Source organism: Crocodylus siamensis, chromosome 14, assembly GCF_052110815.1.
Source record: "Crocodylus siamensis isolate JL-2025a chromosome 14, ASM5211081v1, whole genome shotgun sequence".
Lineage (NCBI taxonomy): Eukaryota > Metazoa > Chordata > Crocodylia > Crocodylidae > Crocodylus > Crocodylus siamensis.
The window spans coordinates 28742333-28762618 of record NC_143408.1 but is presented as its reverse complement, the minus strand read 5'-3'; the positions used below and the strand labels follow the sequence as shown (position 1 = coordinate 28762618).

The 20286-nt window shown below is 51.8% G+C and overlaps 2 protein-coding genes and 1 long non-coding RNA gene across 4 annotated transcripts in view; 1 reads left to right on the top strand and 2 right to left on the bottom strand.

Moving 5' to 3' along the window:
* Positions 1-260: 260 nt before the first annotated feature.
* On the bottom strand, positions 261-17391 carry VPS11 (VPS11 core subunit of CORVET and HOPS complexes). The gene is made up of 16 exons (XM_090027176.1): positions 17140-17391; positions 16603-16751; positions 16282-16417; positions 14638-14801; positions 14294-14541; positions 13620-13821; positions 12389-12540; positions 7768-7954; positions 7194-7337; positions 6218-6406; positions 5662-5823; positions 2964-3103; positions 2469-2671; positions 1720-1891; positions 1397-1619; positions 261-637 (listed from the first exon to the last, which is right to left on the bottom strand). Exons 1-16 carry the CDS (start codon positions 17288-17290, stop codon positions 473-475), a joined length of 2787 nt encoding a protein of 928 aa, XP_089883302.1. The 5' UTR covers positions 17291-17391; the 3' UTR covers positions 261-472.
* The window catches only part of TREH (trehalase), a 13426-nt gene continuing 10471 nt past the window's right edge, over positions 17332-20286 (bottom strand). The window contains exons 11-16 of one of the 2 annotated variants that reach the window (XM_090027181.1): positions 19721-19915; positions 18999-19216; positions 18536-18647; positions 17915-18027; positions 17707-17760; positions 17332-17631 (exon numbers count right to left, since the gene is read on the bottom strand). In XM_090027181.1, the coding sequence (XP_089883307.1) occupies positions 17482-17631; positions 17707-17760; positions 17915-18027; positions 18536-18647; positions 18999-19216; positions 19721-19915 (842 nt within the window). In that variant the 3' untranslated portion in view covers positions 17332-17481. Of the gene's footprint in view, positions 17632-17706; positions 18028-18535; positions 18648-18998; positions 19217-19720; positions 19916-20286 lie in introns of both variants that reach the window. The other variant, XM_090027180.1, reaches the window with a different exon arrangement.
* The window catches only part of LOC149853592 (uncharacterized), a 12078-nt gene continuing 9600 nt past the window's right edge, over positions 17809-20286 (top strand). The window contains exon 1 of the long non-coding RNA XR_016439142.1: positions 17809-17932. This is a non-coding gene — a long non-coding RNA (uncharacterized LOC149853592). The remainder of the gene's footprint in view (positions 17933-20286) is intronic.

Genomic DNA, 20286 nt, shown 5'->3' with positions numbered 1-20286 from the left:
GGCGGACAGGCCGGGCTCCAATGGGCAGAACCGGGACAAGCGGGGGACAGCCGCTGCAACCTAAGCGCCAAAAACTACCCCCCGCCCACCATCACCTCTGGGTAAAGCCTCCTGCTGCGACCCCTGCTCCTCCCAGGCTCGGGCAGCACCACTGCCCCTGCTCTCAGCAACACCCGCAGCAGGACTCGAGCCTGCACCAATGCACTAGGGTGGGCACGGGGGCCAGGGCGCGAGGCTAGCTGAGGCTAATGCATCCTGGCTTGGGTTCAAACCCATGCCCAGAGCATGGGGTTTATTTTTTTTATATATTTTAACAACATGGTAGCTTCCGTCTTCCTCTTATCTCGTCACTGGCGGGTTTACAAGTCATTGGAGGAATTCAAGAAATCAAGATGCAATAGCCGAGTCCCTCAAGATACACATGGCACACTAGAAGGACCGAGCAGGGTGGTGTCCGACGTGGGAGCAGACTCTAGGTGCTGCGTTTCGTATGTATGAGGAGTTCCCTCTGTAGACCAGCATCAACAGTCGTGGCAGATTTGCCTGGCGGCAGGTCAGTGATGAGGGTGAGCTTGTTGAAAACCCCACGACCGAAGTAGTCAGCAACAACGGAGAAGCCATCATTAGAGCACTTAAGCTATTGGGAACAAAGACATCTGATTAAGAGGGGGCTGAATCCTGCTGCAAAAGTATTCCTACCCACCCTGCGGCATTCAGGAGCCAGGCAGCTCTGCTGGGTCACGCACAAGCACAGCAGAGCTGTCATCGTCCTGGGACCCTCCTGTCAGTGCCCAGTTACACTAAGGTTTTGTAAAAACTGATACTCATCCCTTAAGGCTGGTCACATTATCGTGTTACTTTAGGAGAGGCACAGAATCTATGGGTAAACATGCCAAGCTGAATGCTGGGCTTTCAACATGGCTTCTGTATGTCGCCTGACCCACAATTTCCCAATGTGCTCATTAGCATGCAGAGCTGGCATGTTCTAACCCAGGCTGAGAAAAGATCCTTTTCTGAGCCAATTCCACTGTGACCAGCATTCTTTTCCTTCCTGATGTACACTGCCATCTGACGGCCTAAGCCACTGTGCAGAGTTCCTGTGCGCCACTGAACAGCTGCTTTAGCTATGGTACTTGAAAGGAGATCATCTCCACCTCCATTCTGAGACCCCAAAAAAAAAAAAAAAGTGTGGATAGAAGTCATCTTAGAACCAGGTCACTCAGCTCCCCGTGCTCTATTACTTGGAGTCAACACGACCCTGTCTGCAAAGCAGCTTGCCTTCTGTTCCCAACAGGTATCAGACAACACGCAGAAGCCTGAACTCGTGTGCTATTAACCCACAGCTATTTAAAACCCAGCAAGCACAAAGGGAAGACAGTAATGGTGACATCTCTACCTGATGCTGAAACTGATCGTGTAGGTCTCTCTTCTGCTCTTGGGCTCGGATCATGTCCATCACTTTGCGGTTTTCCGGCATGCAGGTGGGACACTCAGAATCGCTCTCAGAGTAGCTCTCAAAGCAGTGCTGATGGAAGGAATGGCCACACAGGAAGTGGACAGACGGCAACTCCAGGGCACCTGTACAGATGCTGCATTTTGTCTTCTGGAAGATCTTGGGACTGAGACAATAGGAGCAAAAGGGTGGTAAAAGACAGAAAATATTTTTTCTTCATGTGAACTAGACATCCCATCACAAGATAAGAAACCCTGAGGTCCAACCTTGTTTTGAGCTCTTCAATCTCCTGGCGGATCTTTGTGGTTTCTTCACGGTACTTCTGAATCCTCTGCTCATCCTGCTCAATCTGACGACTCTGCTTCTGCAGCTTGTTGATCAGATAATCCTTGATCACAGATAGCGTGGCTGTGGAGTTGTGAGCCAGAGTCTGCACGACTACGATAACCAACATGTGGGTACAGAAACAGACAGGGATTTGCAAAAGCGACACTGCTTTCCTCAAAAATGCCACCTGAAGGCCAGGGTGATGGTTTTACTATACTGCCAACCTCTTGATGTCATGAAAGAAGTTAAGCTTTGGAGTATCTGGTAGGAGACACTAACCATAAAAGAGGTAGCAGGGATCATGTCTGGGTGGCTAGGGCAAGGGACCTGGCAGAAAGGAAATCTGGATTTTATTCCATCTTTGCCAACTCACTCTGGGGCTTTGGACAATTCACTTCTGTGCTTTGGACTTCCCACTGGAGGACAGGAATAAGGCTCAGTCACTTCACAGATGGGTTGTGAGACTTATTTCAAAGTTCCCGTCTTTAAATCAAGGAAGTATATTATTACTCTCTACTCTTTTATCCTTCAGTACGCGATACTAGGGAACTAGCTTTGCCTTTGCATGATCTCTAGCTGCATTAGTAGGAGATCAGTTGTGTCCTCAGCTAGTATCCTTCTGCTCAAGCCCTCAGTCTAAAGGGAGTATGCTCCATCCCTGTTCTCTTGAGGTAGGTGTTGTCATTACCGAGCAGTGGAGGCATGAGGTTCTTGTTTTCTATGCGTTTCAGCACTGTTGTGATGTATTCCTTGCAGTTCTCCTCCTTCCGGGCAAAATAGCTGAGAGCCTGTTCCCAGAGGCATGCCTCCTGGTCTCCATACAGCTCACATACCTCAATCACCTTCCTGTACTGCTCATTCTGCATGTGATAATGCATGATCTGTTGAAAACTGAAGGGAAGGGTAAATTAGTTAAGTCAATCCTCTTTTCCCTTATACTACAGCCTGGTGTCCCTATAGTAGCAACCACATAATCCCGCCTGCACTAAGGCCAACCAAAGAGAACAAACCCCTCCTACTATACATAACACTGCCCTTCTAACATAGTATGGGTCCCTGTAAATCTGTCGCCTGAGGTAGGATCCTGTTTGAAACTCTCAGAGGACCTTTACCCTCGGAGAGCAGAAAGGTCTGTAGCCAAGTCACTGGGGGGGTTGAGATGGGGATAGGAAGCAGCACTCACAGTTTGCCCTGTTCATAGAGGTAGAGGACTCCATCCTTGAAGTTGTGCATCTGACATAAGACTAAGGCTTTATCAAAGACACGTCTGAACTTCCCACTCTTCAGTAAGGTGATGGCTTCACTGTGAAGTTTCTCTTTGATCTAGGCACAAAGCCAACCACAACACTAAGTCTCAGAAGACAAATATTTTACCCCAGAGACCAGACACCTACCCCTAACAGCTCTTATGGCAAGAGTGGACAAATTAAAGCCCGCAGGCCAAATCTGGCCCAACTGACTGGATCTGTCCTGTGGACGGGTACCCGCCAGTTAATTGGATCCAGCCCACAGCTGTTCCCAGCACAAATGCAGCTGCCTGGCTACTGCTTGGCTCCCCCTCAACTCCCTTGGCTCCTCCTCTTCCTACCCCCGCTGCATGGCTGGGGAGAGTGAGACTAAGCTGCAGCTGGGCAGCTCCTGCTCCAGCATGCGGGGCTCCAGCTCCCAGCTGCCTTCCAGCCACTCAACCACCCGGAGTGATGAGCAGCCCCCTGCAGGCAGCAGAGTGGGTGAAAGGCAGCTGGGAGCTGGAGGTCTGCACAATGAGGCAGGAACCACTTGGCTGCAGCTCCCCCACCCTATCTGGAGCAGGCAGAGGACGAGCCAGGGAGAGGGGAGGAGCAGCTGGAGGGCTGGGACTTCAATGAGCTAGATTTCAGGAGGGTAGACTTCAACGAGCTAAGGAGAATCATTGGGGAAGCACTAAGGTCCCAGAGGGGAGGGGAGCCAGGTGTCCAAGGAGAGTGGTCACTCCTTAAGCGGACGATTCTCCAAGCCCTAAAGGGAGGTAATCCCAACACAGATCAAAAGGGGGCAGGAGGGCACAAAAGCCCCCATGGCTCACCAAAAGCATCTGGAAATGTCTCCTAGCTAAAAGGGAGGCGCACACCCAATGGAAGGGAGAGGCCATCACCAGGGAGGACTATACTGCGGTTCCTCAGGGATGCAGGGGGGCAGTCAGGAAGGCCAGGGCGGAGCTGGGACTGGGACTAGCTTCCCAGATCGAGGACAACAAGGAGTCCTTTTTTACATAGGGGGCAAAAAGAAGGTTCTGGGTAACGTTGGGCCCCTGCAGGACACGCTAGGAAATTTGGCTGTCACACCAGATGACAAAGCTAACCTATTTAACGATTTCTTTGCCTCCATTTTCCTGAGCAGGGACCGGAACAGCCACACCCCCACCCCGGGTCCACCTTACACCCCAGGGGAGGCACACCTCAGCCAAGGGTGAGGAGCTAGTCAGGGAACTTCTGGAGGGACTGGATGTATTCCAATCAGCTGGTCCGGATGATCTCCACCCCCGAGTACCGAGGGAATTAGCTGCGGTCATTGCGGGACCCCTGGCACAGCTGCACGAGCACTCGTGGTGCTCTGGTGTGGTGCCAGAGGACTGGAAGAGGGCCAACGTGGTTCCCATCTTCAAGAAGGGAAGGAAGGAGGACCCGGGGAACTATAGGCCAGTTAGTCTTACCTCGATCCTGGGGAAGCTTTTTGAGAGAATTGTTCTGGTGCATGTCCACAAGGAGCCAGCGGGGGAGATTATGCTTAGGGGCAACCAACATGGGCTCATTCGAGGCAAGTCCTGTCAGACCAACCTGGTGGCCTTCTACAACCAGGTCACCAAATCCTTAGACGCAGGGGTAGCAGTGGACATAGTCTTTCAGCCAAGGTGGGGCGCTCGCACCTGCATCACGCTGCCAAGCATGTTCTGCTGCATGCACCCATTGCCCTTCCTTCACCCCCAACCCCCGGCAAGGTCCTAGGACCTGCTGCACAGGCAGCAGCCCACACACCTCACGCCCCCCACACCCTATACACAATATAAAAAGCATAAAACTGTCTCTTGAGCTATTATGCAATTGCCTCTAAATGTACTACTCAAATGCACGCAAGTCAGGAAAAAAGATTTTTTGAATTACATTATATGGTATATATTTGATTTTTAGTCTACGATTTGCTTTATCTATAATACGTTACAACGACATCTTCTAAAAGATTGTGTGTGCATGGCCCGACAGGTCTAAATTCATTAAGTGGTCTTCGAGCCAAAATAATTGCCCACCACCGCCTCATGGCATAGAACAGGGGTGGGGCAATTATTTTGGGCGGTGGGCTCCTTACTGGAGTTTTGGCAAGCCATCGAGGGCCACATAATGGGCAGCCAGAGGCAGATAATTATCCATTTTCTAAATATTTTAGGGGCCCCATGGGCCGGATAGAATGGCCTGGCAGGCTGCATCTGGCCCACGGGCCGCATTTTGCCTGCCCCTGGCATAGAAGCTCCTCTCCTATCCTCTGGATAGGAGGAATTCTGCTTTGATTTGATACTGCAGCAATTGCCTGTAGCAAAACAGCTTTCAGCACAGGACAGAGAGGGTGGAGATCTGCGGGCTAAGGCATTTGCCCATGGGATTGCAGTTTCCAAAAGCTACGATGAGCGAGACCCCCAAAGAACCAAAGCAGTAATAGTTTTGTTCCAATGGGGCACAGAAGATGGGAGGGGACTGGCCTGGCCCGGCCATTTTTCTGTCTAGCATATCAAGCCAGGGTTATAACCAAGCTAACAATGCACAAAGAGAGAGCTCCCAGACTAACGACATACAAGCAGAGAGCCTGGGCTCGAAAGCACTTTCCAGTTGCAAGAATGAAGGAGGTCATACCTGTGGATCCCGTTCGTGTGCCCAGTTCTGAAGCCGCAGTTCCAGCAGCGTGTCATAGACACCTTGGGAAGAGTCATGCTGCACTTCTGTCATGTGCTCCAGAAAAGCCTTCAGCTCCCGAGAGTTGTTGGCAAATATTGGAATGAACTCCTCCGAATTAGCCTTAAAACAAGCCAGAAGGACACTTTCACACGCTGTCCAGTCTCAAGTGTACACTTCCCACCTTGTACAGAATGAGCTCAGCTAATCTCCTCAGAAATTTGCCTCTTTCTTGAGGAGCAGTACACATCTAGACCCTGAACATTCAAACCGGTGCATGCCAGATCCCAGGAACCCCTTTCAAGTCACCACAGTGGGAATTCTCAATCCTGCCCAATACCACAAGTAACCATAGCCTTTCCTCCTCCTAAGTTAAGCCTCCAGTACTACCTGAACTCTATCCAGGACCAGAAATCTCACATTGCCCCAACGTTTTCTACCGCCATTTAAGTGTAAAAATCATCAGTGAAAAAAAAGCAACACAAGAGTTGCTTCTCTCCTCTTGAGTGTACCCTACCTTTTTCACCTCCAGCATCCCAGGCCCTTCACAGTCTCCTGATGGCCGGTAATCTGTGCACAGGATCTTCAACAGTTCCGTGGTCTCATTGGGGACATGGTGCATGAGGATTTTGCCATACCGCTTCATATTGCTCTCTGCCTGGTCATAGGGCAGCTTGCCAATGTAACGCAAGGCCTCCTGGTAATTCTGTAAAGAGCAGCTGATCAGGCAAACCGGGAGCCACTTTGGTCCTCCAAGTAAAAAGGTCAAACCTGTCTGCCCTACAGGCAGCACTTGAAAAGCTCTTTAAAAAATGCCATAAATACCTTTTAAACCAAATGAGAACTTTGCCTATCATTGCTCTGCCCACCTCTGGGATCAGAGGATTGCATCTAGAGGAGTGACACTGATCCTGGATACAACAGAGCTAGCACTAGATTTTACACCAGTATTTCCCAGACTAGGATATACACACCTCTGATGTTACGCAGCAACATTTCTAAAGGGTACATGGGAGGAAGACATGGGAAGGCAAAATATTGTGTAAACAGAGATAAACAGGGAAAAAAATGACCCTCTCTCTCTTAGTTACAGTGCACGCGTACTCACAAAGTACACACTTTCTATTATCCATAACATGGAATAATAGGGGGAGCACAGCAATACAGCCAACAAACACAGGGAGGCAACTCAAGAGTGAGAACTGCTGCCTTAGGTTATGTCCATTTCAATCCTTGGTCACACGCTGCTCAAGATCCTTCCCCTTAAGGAACACCAAAGGTACCTCTAACTTGTCTACTAACACTCTTTCATGTGGATCAGAGAGATCTGAACACCACACAGCCACAGCAGCTCTCTGTAGTGGCACCACAATTGTTCGTTCCCCCGAGTACTTTACACACCAACACCAAATGGAAGAGGCTCCATTATAAAGAGAAGGGGTTTCACACCACACAGAAGACCCAGAGAGAAACAGATCGTGGTATCTCCTCACCTTGATATCCTCCAGCTGGATTTTGAGGTACCATTCATGGTGCGCATGCTTTTCTGCCAGGTACACAGCGTGGGAGTAGTAACCTGCTTGGCGGAGCACCTTGATTGCTGTCTCCACATCAAAGTGAACTTCACTCTCACTAGTCTATAAAGAAGGAATGCAGGGTAGTGGGTGTGACCGGCTGACAAGCAAAGAACCTCAACCCTGTTGCTACAGAAAGACTGGTTGACGTACCCGAACACCTGCCAGTAACCATTAACATCTTTCATGCAAGATGAGGATTGACGCTGTATGTGGCCTGTGTTCCAGCTACACTCTGCCAAGTTTTTTAAGGGTTCATCACAGTAGGAACACTGCAGTCTCCCATACACAAAGCTTTAAAACTGCAAGGCAGGTAAATATGTAATGCTGCTAGGCCCTTGGACATGAGCACATGAGAACGTCAAGGGAACTATTCTGCTATACTTGCACGGGCAAAGCTACCAGTACAAATCAGCCTATCTTACTATTACCCCTTTGCTAGTCCCCATGGTGACCTCATAATTTGCACAATTGTTTTGCTTTTCCCCATTACCTTGATGAACTCTTCCAATTTGGAACTGTCTTTGAGCTTGGTGTAGCAGTTCAGCAGCAATGTCGTGTGGTCTGCATTGGCCAAGGACTGCAGATGGAGCGTCTGCAAGTAGGCTGTCAGGTTGTGGATGCGCTGAGCATCCAGGAACTTCCGAATGACGTAAGATGGCTCTAGTTTCCCAATGGTGCTTACAGGATAAAGACATTACAGGAGAAAGGTTTGTATGGCAAAGTAGACCGGCAAGAGGAGAATCAACCCACAAGCAGAAAAGTCAGCACTCAACCAGCATCTGTGCATCCAGAGACAAAAGTGCTTTCTTACGTAGAGCAGACAGACAGAAGATTCTGTCTATAGCTAAAATGAAATGCAGAAAGTTACTCTGGGCCCCACCACAAAGGTTCTTAATACAATATAAGGGTTATAAGCCCTGATATATATGGAGGAACACAGGTCACAGTTAAAGCAAATATTTCAAGGATAGCAACTTCTAAGCATTTCCCAAGGAAATACTAACAACCAACCAGACTCAAGGTCTGCCTAGTCATGCCCTCTCTCTGACAGGAACCAGACTCAGCAAAGATACAAGAATCCCATCAACATTTGTATACAGAACTGCAACAATGCGACCCTCCTGCAAGGCACTTCTAATCGCAAGGAATCAGGGAAAGGTTTAACTCCTAAAACATGAGCTTTCAAACCTTCCCACATTTTATTGCTTTTATTAATCATCACCTCCTTGAATTCCTATCCATTCCTATCTTACTCAGCTGTCGACATCATCAAAAGACATCCCGTGTTAAGGAGTTTCAATTACACCGTGTTAACAGAAGTACTTCCTTTTAGTTTCATAGTTTCTAGGGTCGGAAGGGACCTGAGCAGATCATCTAGTCCGACCCCCTGCCCTGGCAGGAAACAAAGAGGACTGGGGTCAAACGACCCCAGCAAGATGTGCATCTAACCTCCTCTTAAACACCCCCAGGATAGGAGCCTGCACCACTTCTCTTGGAAGCTGGTTCTAGACCCTAGCCGCCCTCCTGACCGTGAAGTCACGCCTCCTGATATCTAACCTAAACCTACCCTCTGCTAGCTTGTGACCGTTACTCCTGGTCACTCCTGGCAGCGCTCGGGGGAACAGGGATTCCCCCAGTGCCTGCTGAATCCCCTCTGACTAGTTTATAACAGGCCACGAGATGCCCCCTCAGCCTTCTCTTTCGGAGGCTGAACAGGTTCAGGTCCTGTAGCCTCTCCTCGTAGGGCCTGCCCTGCTGTCCCCTGATCATGCGAGTGGCCCTCCTCTGGACCCTCTCCATGCTGTCCACATTCCTCTTGAAGTGCGGCGCCCAGAACCGGACGCAGTACTCCAGCTGCGGCCTGACCAGTGCCGCATAGAGGGGGAGGATCACCTCTTTGGACCTGCTCGAGATGCATCTGTGGATGCATGCCAAGGTGCGGTTGGCCTTCCTGACTGCCTCCCCACACTGCCGGCCCAAGTTCATCTTGGAGTCAAGGACGACTCCAAGATCCTTTTCCGCCTCCGTGCTGACAAGAGGGGAGTTCCCTAACCTGCAGGTATGGTGCCAGTTGTGTCTCCCGAGGTGCATCACCTTGCACTTGTCTGTGTTGAAACCCATCCTATTCTCGTCCGCCCACCCTTGTAACCTGTCTAGGTCTAATTGTAGCCTGTTGCTTCCTTCTAGTGTGCCCACGTCCCCCGACATCTTAGTGTCATCAGCAAATTTGAACAGGGTGCTTTTTACCCCCTCGTCCAAGTCGCTGATGAAGATGTTGAACAGTGCGGGCCCGAGGACCGAGCCCTGGGGGACCCCACAGCCCACATGCCTCCAGGTTGAGAAGGACCCATCCACCACCACCCTCCGGGTGCGGCCCTCCGGCCAGTTGGCGACCCATTCGACTGTGTGGGTGTCTACACCACAGCCCCCCGGTTTCTTAATGAGAACGGGGTGAGAGACAGTGTCAAAAGCCTTCCAGAAGTCAAGGAAGACTATGTCCACTGCTACCCCTGCGTCTAATGATCTGGTGATCTGATCGTAAAAGGCCACCAGGTTGGTCTGACAGGCCCTGCCGCTGATGAACCCGTGTTGGTTGCCCCTAAGCATGCAGTCTCCTGCTGGCCCCTCCTGGATGTGTCCCCGCATAATTTTCTCGAACAGCTTGCCTACGATCGAGGTAAGACTAACCGGCCTATAGTTTCCCGGGTCCTCCTTCCTCCCCTTTTGGAAGATGGGGACCAGGCTGGCCCTCTTCCAGTCCTCCGGTACCTCACCAAAGCACCACGAGTGCTCGTAAAGCCGTGCCAGGGGACTTGCAATGACCTCGGCCAGTTCGTTTAGAACTCTAGGGTGGAGCTCATCCGGGCCAGCTGACTTGAATACGTCCAACCCCTCCAAAAGCTCCCTAACTAAATCCTCGCTAACCCGTGGCCCAGGTGTGCCTCCCCCGGGGCCCGAGGGGGGCCCAGCTGGGAAGCGGCTGTTCTGGTCCCTACTTAGGAAGACGGAGGCAAAGAAATCGTTAAACATGTTAGCTTTGCCGTCTGGTGTGACGACCAAGTTTCCCATCACGTCCTGCGTCCAGCTTTGATTCTGTCACCTTTCTGTTTCACTAAATGCTGCCCTCTCCTCCTCTCCATTTTCATGGTTTGGGACAACAGAAGCTTCTGAGCTACCTACTCCATATTATTAATCACTTTTATCATGTTGGCTCTTGCTTTCTTCTGTCTAAGTAAGCAGTCCCAAATCTTCTCACTCCCACTTCATCGGAAACATTTCATAGATTTCACAGACATCAGGGCTGGAAGGGACCTCGGGAGATCATCGAGTCCAGCCCGCTGCCCAAAGGGCAGGAAGTCAGCTGGGGTCGTAGGATCCCAGCAAGATTAGCATCCAATTTGCTCTTGCAGGTGTTCAGTGTAGGTGCTTGAACCACCTCCAATGGCAGGCTGTTCCAGACCTCGGGGGCTCGGACAGTAAAGAAATTCTTCCTTATGTCCAGCCTGAAACGGTCTTGCAGGAGTTTGTGACCGTTTGAACTCGTCATCCCTTGGGGCGCTCTGGTGAACAGATGTTCCCCCAGATCCTGGTGGTCACCCCGATACACTTATAGGTGGCCATCAGATCACCCCTGAGCCTGCGCTTTTCCAGGCTAAAGAGTCCCCTGGCTCTCAGCCTGTCATCGTAAGACCTGTTTTCCTGACCTCTGATCATGCGCGTGGCTCTCCTCTGGACTCTCTCAAGCTTCTCCACGTTCTTTTTGAATTGTGGAGCCCAAAACTGGACGCAGTACTCCAGCCGCGGCCTCCCCAAGGCCGAGTACAAGGGGAGAACGACGCCCCGGGATTTGCTCGAGAAGCATCTATGGATGCACACCAGCGTTTTGGTCGCTTTACTAGCCGCAGCATCGCATTGCAGGCTCATGTTCATCTTGTGGTCAGTGATGACCCCCAAGTCTCTTTCTTCTGTAGTGCTAGCCAGCGTAGCACTGCCGAGCCTATAAGGATGCTGCAGGTTTTTCCTCCCAAGGTGGAGAACCTTGCATTTTTCGGTGTTAAACACCATCAGGTTCTCGTCTGCCCATTTGCTGAGCTTGCCCAGGTCATCCTGGATCACCCGCCTATCTTCAGGCGTGGATGCTTTGCCCCAAAGTTTGGTGTCATCGGCGAACTTGGCCAGTCCACTCCTGACTCCGATGTCCACATCATTAATGAAGATGTTGAACAGGATGGGTCCAAGGACAGAGCCTTGAGGGACCTCACTGGTCACAGGGCAGCACGATGAGCGACTGTCAACGATTACAACCCTCTGGGTCCGACCACGGAGCCAATTTCCCAGCCAGCGGATCGTGGTGGAGCCAAGGCCACAACTGGCCGGTTTGGCCAAAAGGTGCTCATGGGATACCAGATCAAAAGCTTTTTTGAAGTCAAGATATATGACCTCAATCTCTTCTCCCTCGTCCAGGTGATCGGTCACCTGGTCATAGAAGGAAATGAGATTGGTCAAACGAGACCTACCCGCAACAAACCCGTGCGGGCTATCCCTTAGGATGTTAGCCTGGGCCAGTCCCTCAAGGATGGCCTCCTTCATAAACTTTTCTAAGATCTTCCCCAGGATAGAAGTCAGGCTAATGAGCCTGTAGTTAGCCGGATCCACTCTCCATCCTTTCTTGAAGATCGGCACCACAGTGGCCTTCTTCCAGTCTTCCGGCGCTACACCTGGCCCTCTATCATTTCTGTCCTCTTTCCGTAAGCCTCCTCTACTGGTGCCGTGTCCTATTTGAGATGGGGTTACTACTACTGCATACAGAATTCCAGACACTTGTAAACATCAGCGTATACAGTGGCATTAGAATATGTTCAGGTTTAAGTCTATATCCTGTTCCTTAACATTTTGACTCCTATTCAGTTGCAGTCAGAATAGCAGATATCTTCACTGAGTGATGCTGAGGCCCCTCTCCTGCGTTTATGCTGTAAACGTTGAACTCTGCGACATCAACCCTCTCATCATCACAGGATTAAGTTTGACTCTGGGTTTAGATAAATAAAGAGATACCTGCGGATCACGTATATACTATTCGTTTTCCTTTGCTCAGCATAGTCTCTGCCTACCGGATATACTGCTGAATAGCTCCATCATGGTTCCCTTTGTTGTACAGATGATCTCCATACTGCCTGAAAATCTCCGATAAGCCATCACTGTCCAAATGGTGACTCTTGGCCAGGTTAATCGCCATCTCAAACAAGTTTTTTTTGAACAGCATCTGGAGAACGTGAAAGAACAAGATTTGGACAACTGTGGCTTCCTCCCTCCTCCCAAAGCAGATATACTGTTTAGCCTTGAACTCAAAAGACAGAGGAAAAAAAAAACCACCCCACAAATCTTCTGCTGAGACTTAAGCAACTTGGACTTCTCGGTCATAAAACACAGAGGGAGAACAACAGAAACACAGACAGAGGATGAGCCTTGAAGGTGGGAAGGATGGCCTCAGGGAATGAAAAATCAGAGTCTCGCAGGGATAGACTGGAGGAGGTAGACTTGGGTCAACCACCGCTGTTCTGGTAACAAGGCTTCACAAAACAGAAACCTGGCACATAAGATTGCAGGGAAGTGCCTCCCGACCAGCCTACCTACTTCTAGACCATGTCTCATTAAGGCACTCTCCTCATCAGATCACATGTATGCTCCATTTCACCACAGCTGCTGTGCTTTCCCTCCATACTCAACCTCAAGTTGATTCCTCAGCCCTGCTAAGCTTTCAAAAACTAAAGAGGTCAGCTATATAGACCAAGGTGTCACAAATGTACTCGGTGATGGGAACCAGATTTCATTTTTTTCTTATGCCTTATGGGCCAAAATGGGTAACTAGGATGATACATTCCCCTCAATACACAGAACGCTCACAAGATGCATTGGTTTGTACTCTATTCAGATTCGAAAGGCTTCTCTCACAACCCAAACAGCTGGACTTTTCAATATTTAAGTGAAAGATTAGATTCTGCGGACACTGAAAGTCACATATAAGTACATTCAACCTGTCAAATGGAGCAGGGTGAACGCTATCTCCATTCTGGACAACGACGTTTAATTTGCTACGTTCCTCAGCAGAGAGATGTCACTGTACTATTCCGAAAGCAAGCCGTTTGTTCTGTTTAATGCTACTCAAAGCGTTTTACGGGCTGTAAGCAGCACTGAGAGAGGCCTGCAACCCCTCAGTCATACAAATACGCTATCAGTACATTAGTACTCCATAACGAGTTAACCCATCTAATGAGTCTTTACGATCAGAGGTATAAAATACAGACGAAAAATTGTCAAACAAACAAAGCAAGAGTTGCCTGCCTCAAGTTTGGTTTGTGTATCCTTCTCTTGCAGCGCATGGATTTTCCCATCTCTGGTCAAAACGTAGAGAGACCCCCACTCAGCTAACACATCAACCACATCATCAAAAACCGAGCTGTATGCGATGAATTTGTTATACAGGTCATAGATGTTCAAGAGTTGCTTGTCTGAATTCTGTGGATCACTCCCAGCAAACTCAGATCTGGAGAACGGAAGGAGCACAGAGAGAGAGTGTAAGGTACAAATCTCCTGGATTTCTAAGTCTAGTTATCAACAGCACCGTCTTAACACACCCAGAACTGAGGTGTCCTCAGCAAGCACGCAAGATTCGTCTTGACGTTTACCTCATAAATCGAGCCTTTAGGCAAAGCTCCGAACAGCTACACCACTATGGAAGTATTCAATTCTTATTCTATGTTTTATTAGGAAAATCAGTATCAGTTATAGGAGGGAGCTAACAAATCCCGCTGGATGTGGGTGCTGCTACCCCACCATCCTCCAACGGCTTCTGCAAGTTCAGATGGATTCACAGGAGCCTTTCTTAGGTTCTAATACCAAGACTGCGCAATAATGTAAGTAGACAACCTAACATAACAAAGCACAACGGGAGTTGAAAGGAATAGTAGTTGTACACTGAATACATTAAATGGACTTGTCCGCTCCAGGAGCCCTACTTTGGAGAGCACTTTGGGTCCTTGGAAACAATGACGAGGTATCCCCGATACCAGTGAACTATCAACTTCTGCCCCTCAAAAGCAAAGCAGGGACCTCGCTCATCTGGCTGGTACAGATAGACACACTCATTTCCTGCCACGATGAACTGGAGATCCTGAGAGGGGTCACTGAGGGCAGAGCAGCGCAAGCCACAACCATGAGTGTCCAGCTCCAGACGAGGATAATCCTTCACAGACAACGTGTAGCACTGTAGGGGCACAGGTGAGATGACGACTCAGGACCCAATGCAGCCAGTGAGCCACACCCTGGCCCCCGCTACAGTTTTTTCAAACTCACGCCTTACCTGGACATTCTCAGTGGTTACAACAAAGAGGTGCGTGGTTTTGCCAGATTGTCTGAAGGCAAGGCCAGTAACTGGGTAACTGCCTTCATGCAAAATCTGGGTCTTACTGTGTCGATCGCGTGTGATGTCCCCTTTTGTGAGCACAACGCTCCCATCTGCAAAACCTGTTGAAGAGAATTGACAAACAAGGCGTGTCAAACACTCTGGACCAGATCTGGACTGGATCCACAAGCCACAAGCAACTGCAGGTGACAGCACTTCCCCAGTGCCAGGCGGCAACACAGAGCCACATTCAGATGGCACCATGAGTTCTGCAGCAGGCCTGCCCCCAGACCACCACTGGTCCACGTGGAATGGTTCCACGGGCCAGATCCAACCCAGAGGCAACATGTTTGACACCCCTGGACTCAACTATTTATACTTATGGCACTTTCAGCACATTACCTAGTGCGAGCATAAGGCAGTCCCACGTAGCTGAATATTCCTTGGTTCCCATCCCAGCTAGATATTAGAAACAGGTGAGCCTGGGATCTTATTTCAATTAACCAAATATCACACTCCTACCCTTCATAAACCCTAAGTGAATCTGTTCATTGATGTTTCCTGATTCTCAGAAAAAGGCTTGCTGTTTTGAAAAAGTGCAGTCACCATGTCCTGTACCTTCAGAACACCTGCATACACTTCCCTTTACAGACTGTTTTTCTTTCTTTACTCTCCTTTTGTTTTGCTTTGCTAGAACGGATGCCTAGCTCAGTAGAACCAGTTTTATTTAGCCATTGTTTAAAATCAAACACCTCAAAAGTATGTAAGTTCTGATGCACCCACCAATATAATGTAAATAAAAACCACCTACTCAAAAATTACAGATTTAAAGTAAGTCCTTTAAGTCGTGTTGTTAACACCACCTCGCTAAAAGTCCAAGAGTCTAAATTTAAAGCAAAAACCGTTAGAAGCCACTGCCAAGAGGATAATTATAAAGTGGTCTCCTGACACACTTGAGCTGGCACTAGCACCAACACACACTTCAGAAAGAAATAAACATTTAGACTAGAAATTGCTTTCTACACATCAGGCAAGAAACGGAAAAGATTACGTAGAAAAGTTAGCATCACTCCATCATCGGAGGCTTCTAAGAACCAGTTAGACAAATGTCTATTGGAATGGCTTAGATACAGTTCAACTCATTTTGAAGCAAGTGAGTGAAACGGACAGAGCTGGAAAAAGTAGTGGAAGACTATTTCACTTTTTTTGCACTTAATTCAGCTTCCATTAAAGGACCTAGTGCTATGCATTCTTTCATGAGTACACCCCTGTGTTTGCATAGAAACATAAAGACTTCAGGTCAAGAGCACCAGGCCCTAATCTGTTTTGTTCTCCCATGTCTGCCCTGCAAATATTCCATGGGAATGTTGAAAAGCAGCCAAGGAGAACGGTTACAATGAATACTGAAAAACAGATTTCATGAATACATTTCCTGAATAGGTTTCTGTTTTAGCTGAAGAGAACCAAAATTTCTCAAAAGTCCCTTCAGTTATAATTTAACTCCTACTAATTTACCATACGAAGCTAAAGAAAAAAAAAAAAAAACCCAAAACATTTGGGAGCTGTTTTTGCACCCTCAGGAGGGGGGTGATTTTCACTTACCAATAGCCATGAAATTAAGATTCTCGTGGACAGTTAAACAGGATACAACTGTGGGTTTGTTCCCTGGTATTGCAGGAAAAATTCTTGTGCAAAGTGGATTTCCACCATCTCGCTTCTCCAGGTTCCAGACTTTAACCTGGGGACAGAGTTCAGATGCGAAGAGAAAGCATTACAAGAGGGTTGGATTAAAACCTCTTTTTTTTCCTCCCAGGCTAACAGGCCCAGGATTTACCATGCAGTCTTTTAAACAAATAAGCTGCAGGAACTCTTCCTAAGGCAGGCAGGTCCAGCAGCTCACCTCCCCGCTGTCATTTGACTTACCAAGGGATTAATACCTTCTTCATCTTCACCAACGGAAGCTAAAATACTGTGCTGCTTCATCTGGTACAGGTGGGTCACTCGCAGCTTATAAGCCTGGAAGCTGCTCAGTTGAAGGGAACGTGACAAGAACCAGATCTGACCTTCCATATGTGGATGCTAGTCAAGGTGTTTCAATTACAACCAGCTGCTACCAAACCTCACCCAGCCACACCCTTCCTCATGCTCTGTGGTGGCCGGCAGCAGCTCGAACACTGACCCATTTTTCGCCAGCGGCGCTATCGCACAGCGCAGGACGGCCGGCGGGGCGATCGGGACAACCGGAGGCGAGGGTAGCAGCGGCCCAGCGCACAGTGGAGGGGGGGGCTTCACTCGAGCCCCTGCCCTGCCTAGCAGCCCAGCGCCAGGCCGGACGCTGCAACCCTAAGGCCGGGATGGAGCGCCCCAGGGGCACGAACCGAGACCGCCGCTGCCGGTGGCCCTCGAGCGCTGCGACCGCTCTCCCGGCAGGGACCGTCCACCCAGCCCCGTCAAGGATATCGCCGAAGACGAGGCTGCCGCGGCCAGAGTCGCAGACCGCGAGGCCTGGGGGCAGCGCCAAAGGTTTCCCGCCACCGTCGGGCCCGGGCGGCTCCTTCACCGCCTCGCGCTCGAAGAAAACGAAGCGGCGCCACTGCAAGTAGGCCGCCATCTTGGCGCGCGGCGGCCGGCAGCGTCACGTGACCGCGGCCGTCTCCCGTCACGTGGGCAGGGCTGGGCCTGCGCGCGCGTCTCCCTCCCGGCGGCAGCGGGCCGCGTGCGCGGAGCCCGCCCTCCTCGCCCCCACTGGCGCACGGTAGAGGGCTCGCGCACACGCACGGAGTGCACCGCGTTTATTGTCGGCTATCCGCGGGCCGCCGCCAGGACGAGCAGCGCAGCCGCCGCCAGCCGGGGCGCGGCGCGGGGCGCGGAGGCGGAGACGGGCGCCGCCAGGCGGTCCCCGAACAGGTCGAGCAGCTGCAGCGCGACGCCGTTGGTCCAGCCGAAGCCCTCCTGCGGGGACGGCGGCGTCAGGGAGGCCCGAACCTTCGCCATCCCCCGCGGAGCCGGCGCAGCCCCCATACGCACCTGCACCTGGTACTCGCCCCCGGTGCCCGGCCTGCCCTCGCCGTCCAGGCTGTACTGCGGGGGAACGCGGAGGTCGGCCCGGGGCGGAGCCAGAGCCAGAGCCAGGCGCCCGCCCCTCGGCCCCTCCGACACCAGGGAAATCGGCCGCCCCCCTCCCCCGGGGCTGCCGGAGCAGGGCTGCGCGCCAGACCGCACCCGCCCGCGTTACCTTCTCGAACATGGCCTGGTACGTGTGGTAGAGGCTGAAGGTGGTCCGGGTCCAGTTCTGGGCCAGGGCAAAGGCTGTTTCTCGTGCGCTCCAGGAGCTGGACTTTGCCAGACCTGCGGCCCAGGCCGGGGCAGGAGCAGTCAGGCCCTCCCGCCCTGGGGGCTGCAGCTGCAGCCACGCTTGTGTACCGTGTACCCCCCTCCCCCCCCCCAGCCCAATCAAGGCCGCAGGCTGTGGCCTCTGGGGCTTACACGAGCTGGAGGACGGGGGTTACTGCCAGTGGGTGTCCCTGCTCGCAAGCTTTTCCAACTGGTCGCACCCAGGGCAAGCAGCACAGAGTCTGCCCCAGCCGGGCAGCAGTACCACAAACGTGGGTGAAAGGCCTTCTCCTTCCCCTGCCAGCTGCCTGGGCCTCTGCGCACTCGGGCACCAGCGCAGGGACCAGGCAGACCGCGTGATTGCTGCACAGGGGGATCTGCGTCATCAGGCTGGGGCTGGGTGCAAGCGGCAGCGCTGGCCCCTGACTTGGGCCACACAGTGCGAGGAAGGGGAGTGAGATGATACAGCAGCGTGTTGCCAGGCTCAGCAGACCCATCCACACCCCACAAGTCACTCTCTTACCAGCAATCACCATGTGCTGCAGCGGGGGCCAGGCATTGGGCATGTCCCACTGCTGCCCCGTCCTCGCAAGAGATGTCGGGAGCCCCTTCTCATAGGACAGGGCTGTGCTCCCCTGTAAGCACAGGGACGGGGCTCAGCACGCCAAGCTTGCCCCAGCCACCCCTTGCAGCTGCAATGGGGGGACACAGGCTGCCCTAACCCGAAGGGAGGCCCCTGCCCATGTCAAAGACAGGTGCACCCAGCTCCAGCAGAAGGCAGGGCTGCAGCAGCAGTTGAATCTCCCTCAGGAACCCCCCACCCGACACTAGGCAGCCCTGCACCCCCGGCCCCACACAAGTCACTCTGTAGGAAGGTAGGTGGTACCAACCCACACCCAGGGCATCCCCACCTGCAAGAGCAGTGGAGACTAACCATCTTGTACTGGCACCCAGGCCGTGTCCTCGTGCTCTGGAGCCTGGCTCACCTGCAGATAGTGCAACACCTTCCCCACCACAGCCTGGTCCACAAAGCACTCGGCCCACAGGGGCACCAGGTTGGAGGGGTAGAAGGCTGGGTTCCGCTGCTTTGTCAGGAGGTTGAAGTCCAGCCATATTCCAGCTGCCTCATCCCACAGGACAGCTTGCACAGCCTGAAGCCGGCGCTCCAGTGCAGCCTGGAACTGGGCAGCCTTGGAGCTGTTGCCTTGGAGGGTGAGAGCAGGCGCAGCCATTTGTGGAGCCCTAGCAGCCAGTAGCAGCACCCACAGCAGCCCCTGCTTCACAATGGGCTGGCAGGACAGCCTCAGAGAAAAGGCCAGAGGACTACCCTGTCCCCGGAGACTTGGGCAGTAAGCATAAAGCTTCAAGCTGGGACACAAGAGAGGCAGTAGGGATGTGCCAGAGTTCATACATGGCTGCTGCAGCCCCTTATCCAGGAAGAGTCAGCACCTGGAGCAGGTCACATCCTAACAGCACTCATTTCCCCTTCAGCTCAACAGAGCAGCAAAGGGACCACACCTGGGCTTGACCCAGGGCAGAGTGCAAGCAGATGCCTTCTGCTGGTGCAGGGAGTTGCCCATATGCTGCGCTACCATGGGCACAAACTGCAAGGGCAGCAGTTATGGTGCAGGAGACAAGTTCCCTGCTCCAAGAGCAGGGGGTGTCCCTGCCCCGCGGGCGAAGCCCTGCTGCCCGAGCACCGCCTTACCCAGCCGCCTGTGGAACTCTGCCAGTAGGCGCTCTGTCTTGCACAGCACAGCATTCAGGTCCACCGGCACCACAGCGCTGGCTTTCGTGTCCCTCAGTGTCCCAGCATGCGTGGGGGGTTGGAACCAGCGTGAAGAGAAGTCCCAGCCTGATTCTGCTGCAGACTTCAGCTCTGCCCAGAGCTCCTGCCTGGCAGCTGCAAGCACCAGATAATCACATAAGGACCCCTCTGGCAGCAGGGCTGGTGCCTAGCCAGGGCATGTCCTGCAAGGGTGAACGCAAGGTGCCAACGCATGTGCATCAGATGGGTATGGAGCACAGCAGCAAGCTGGGGGCAGGGTCCCCCACCGAAGCAGACCTCTGGAGTGCAGGTGGAAGAAGGGCCTGGGGAAATCACACAACCCAGCAAAGCAACACCTAAGTGGCAGTGATGGCCATCATCTTGCCCAGCCGAGCCCAGGGCTGCTGATGGCCAGAACGTTCAGGGCCAGCACATCCTATCATACAGAAAAGGCGATTCCTTCACTGAGGCCATTCCCTATGCCCAGCCCCAACCCGTGGCTCTGC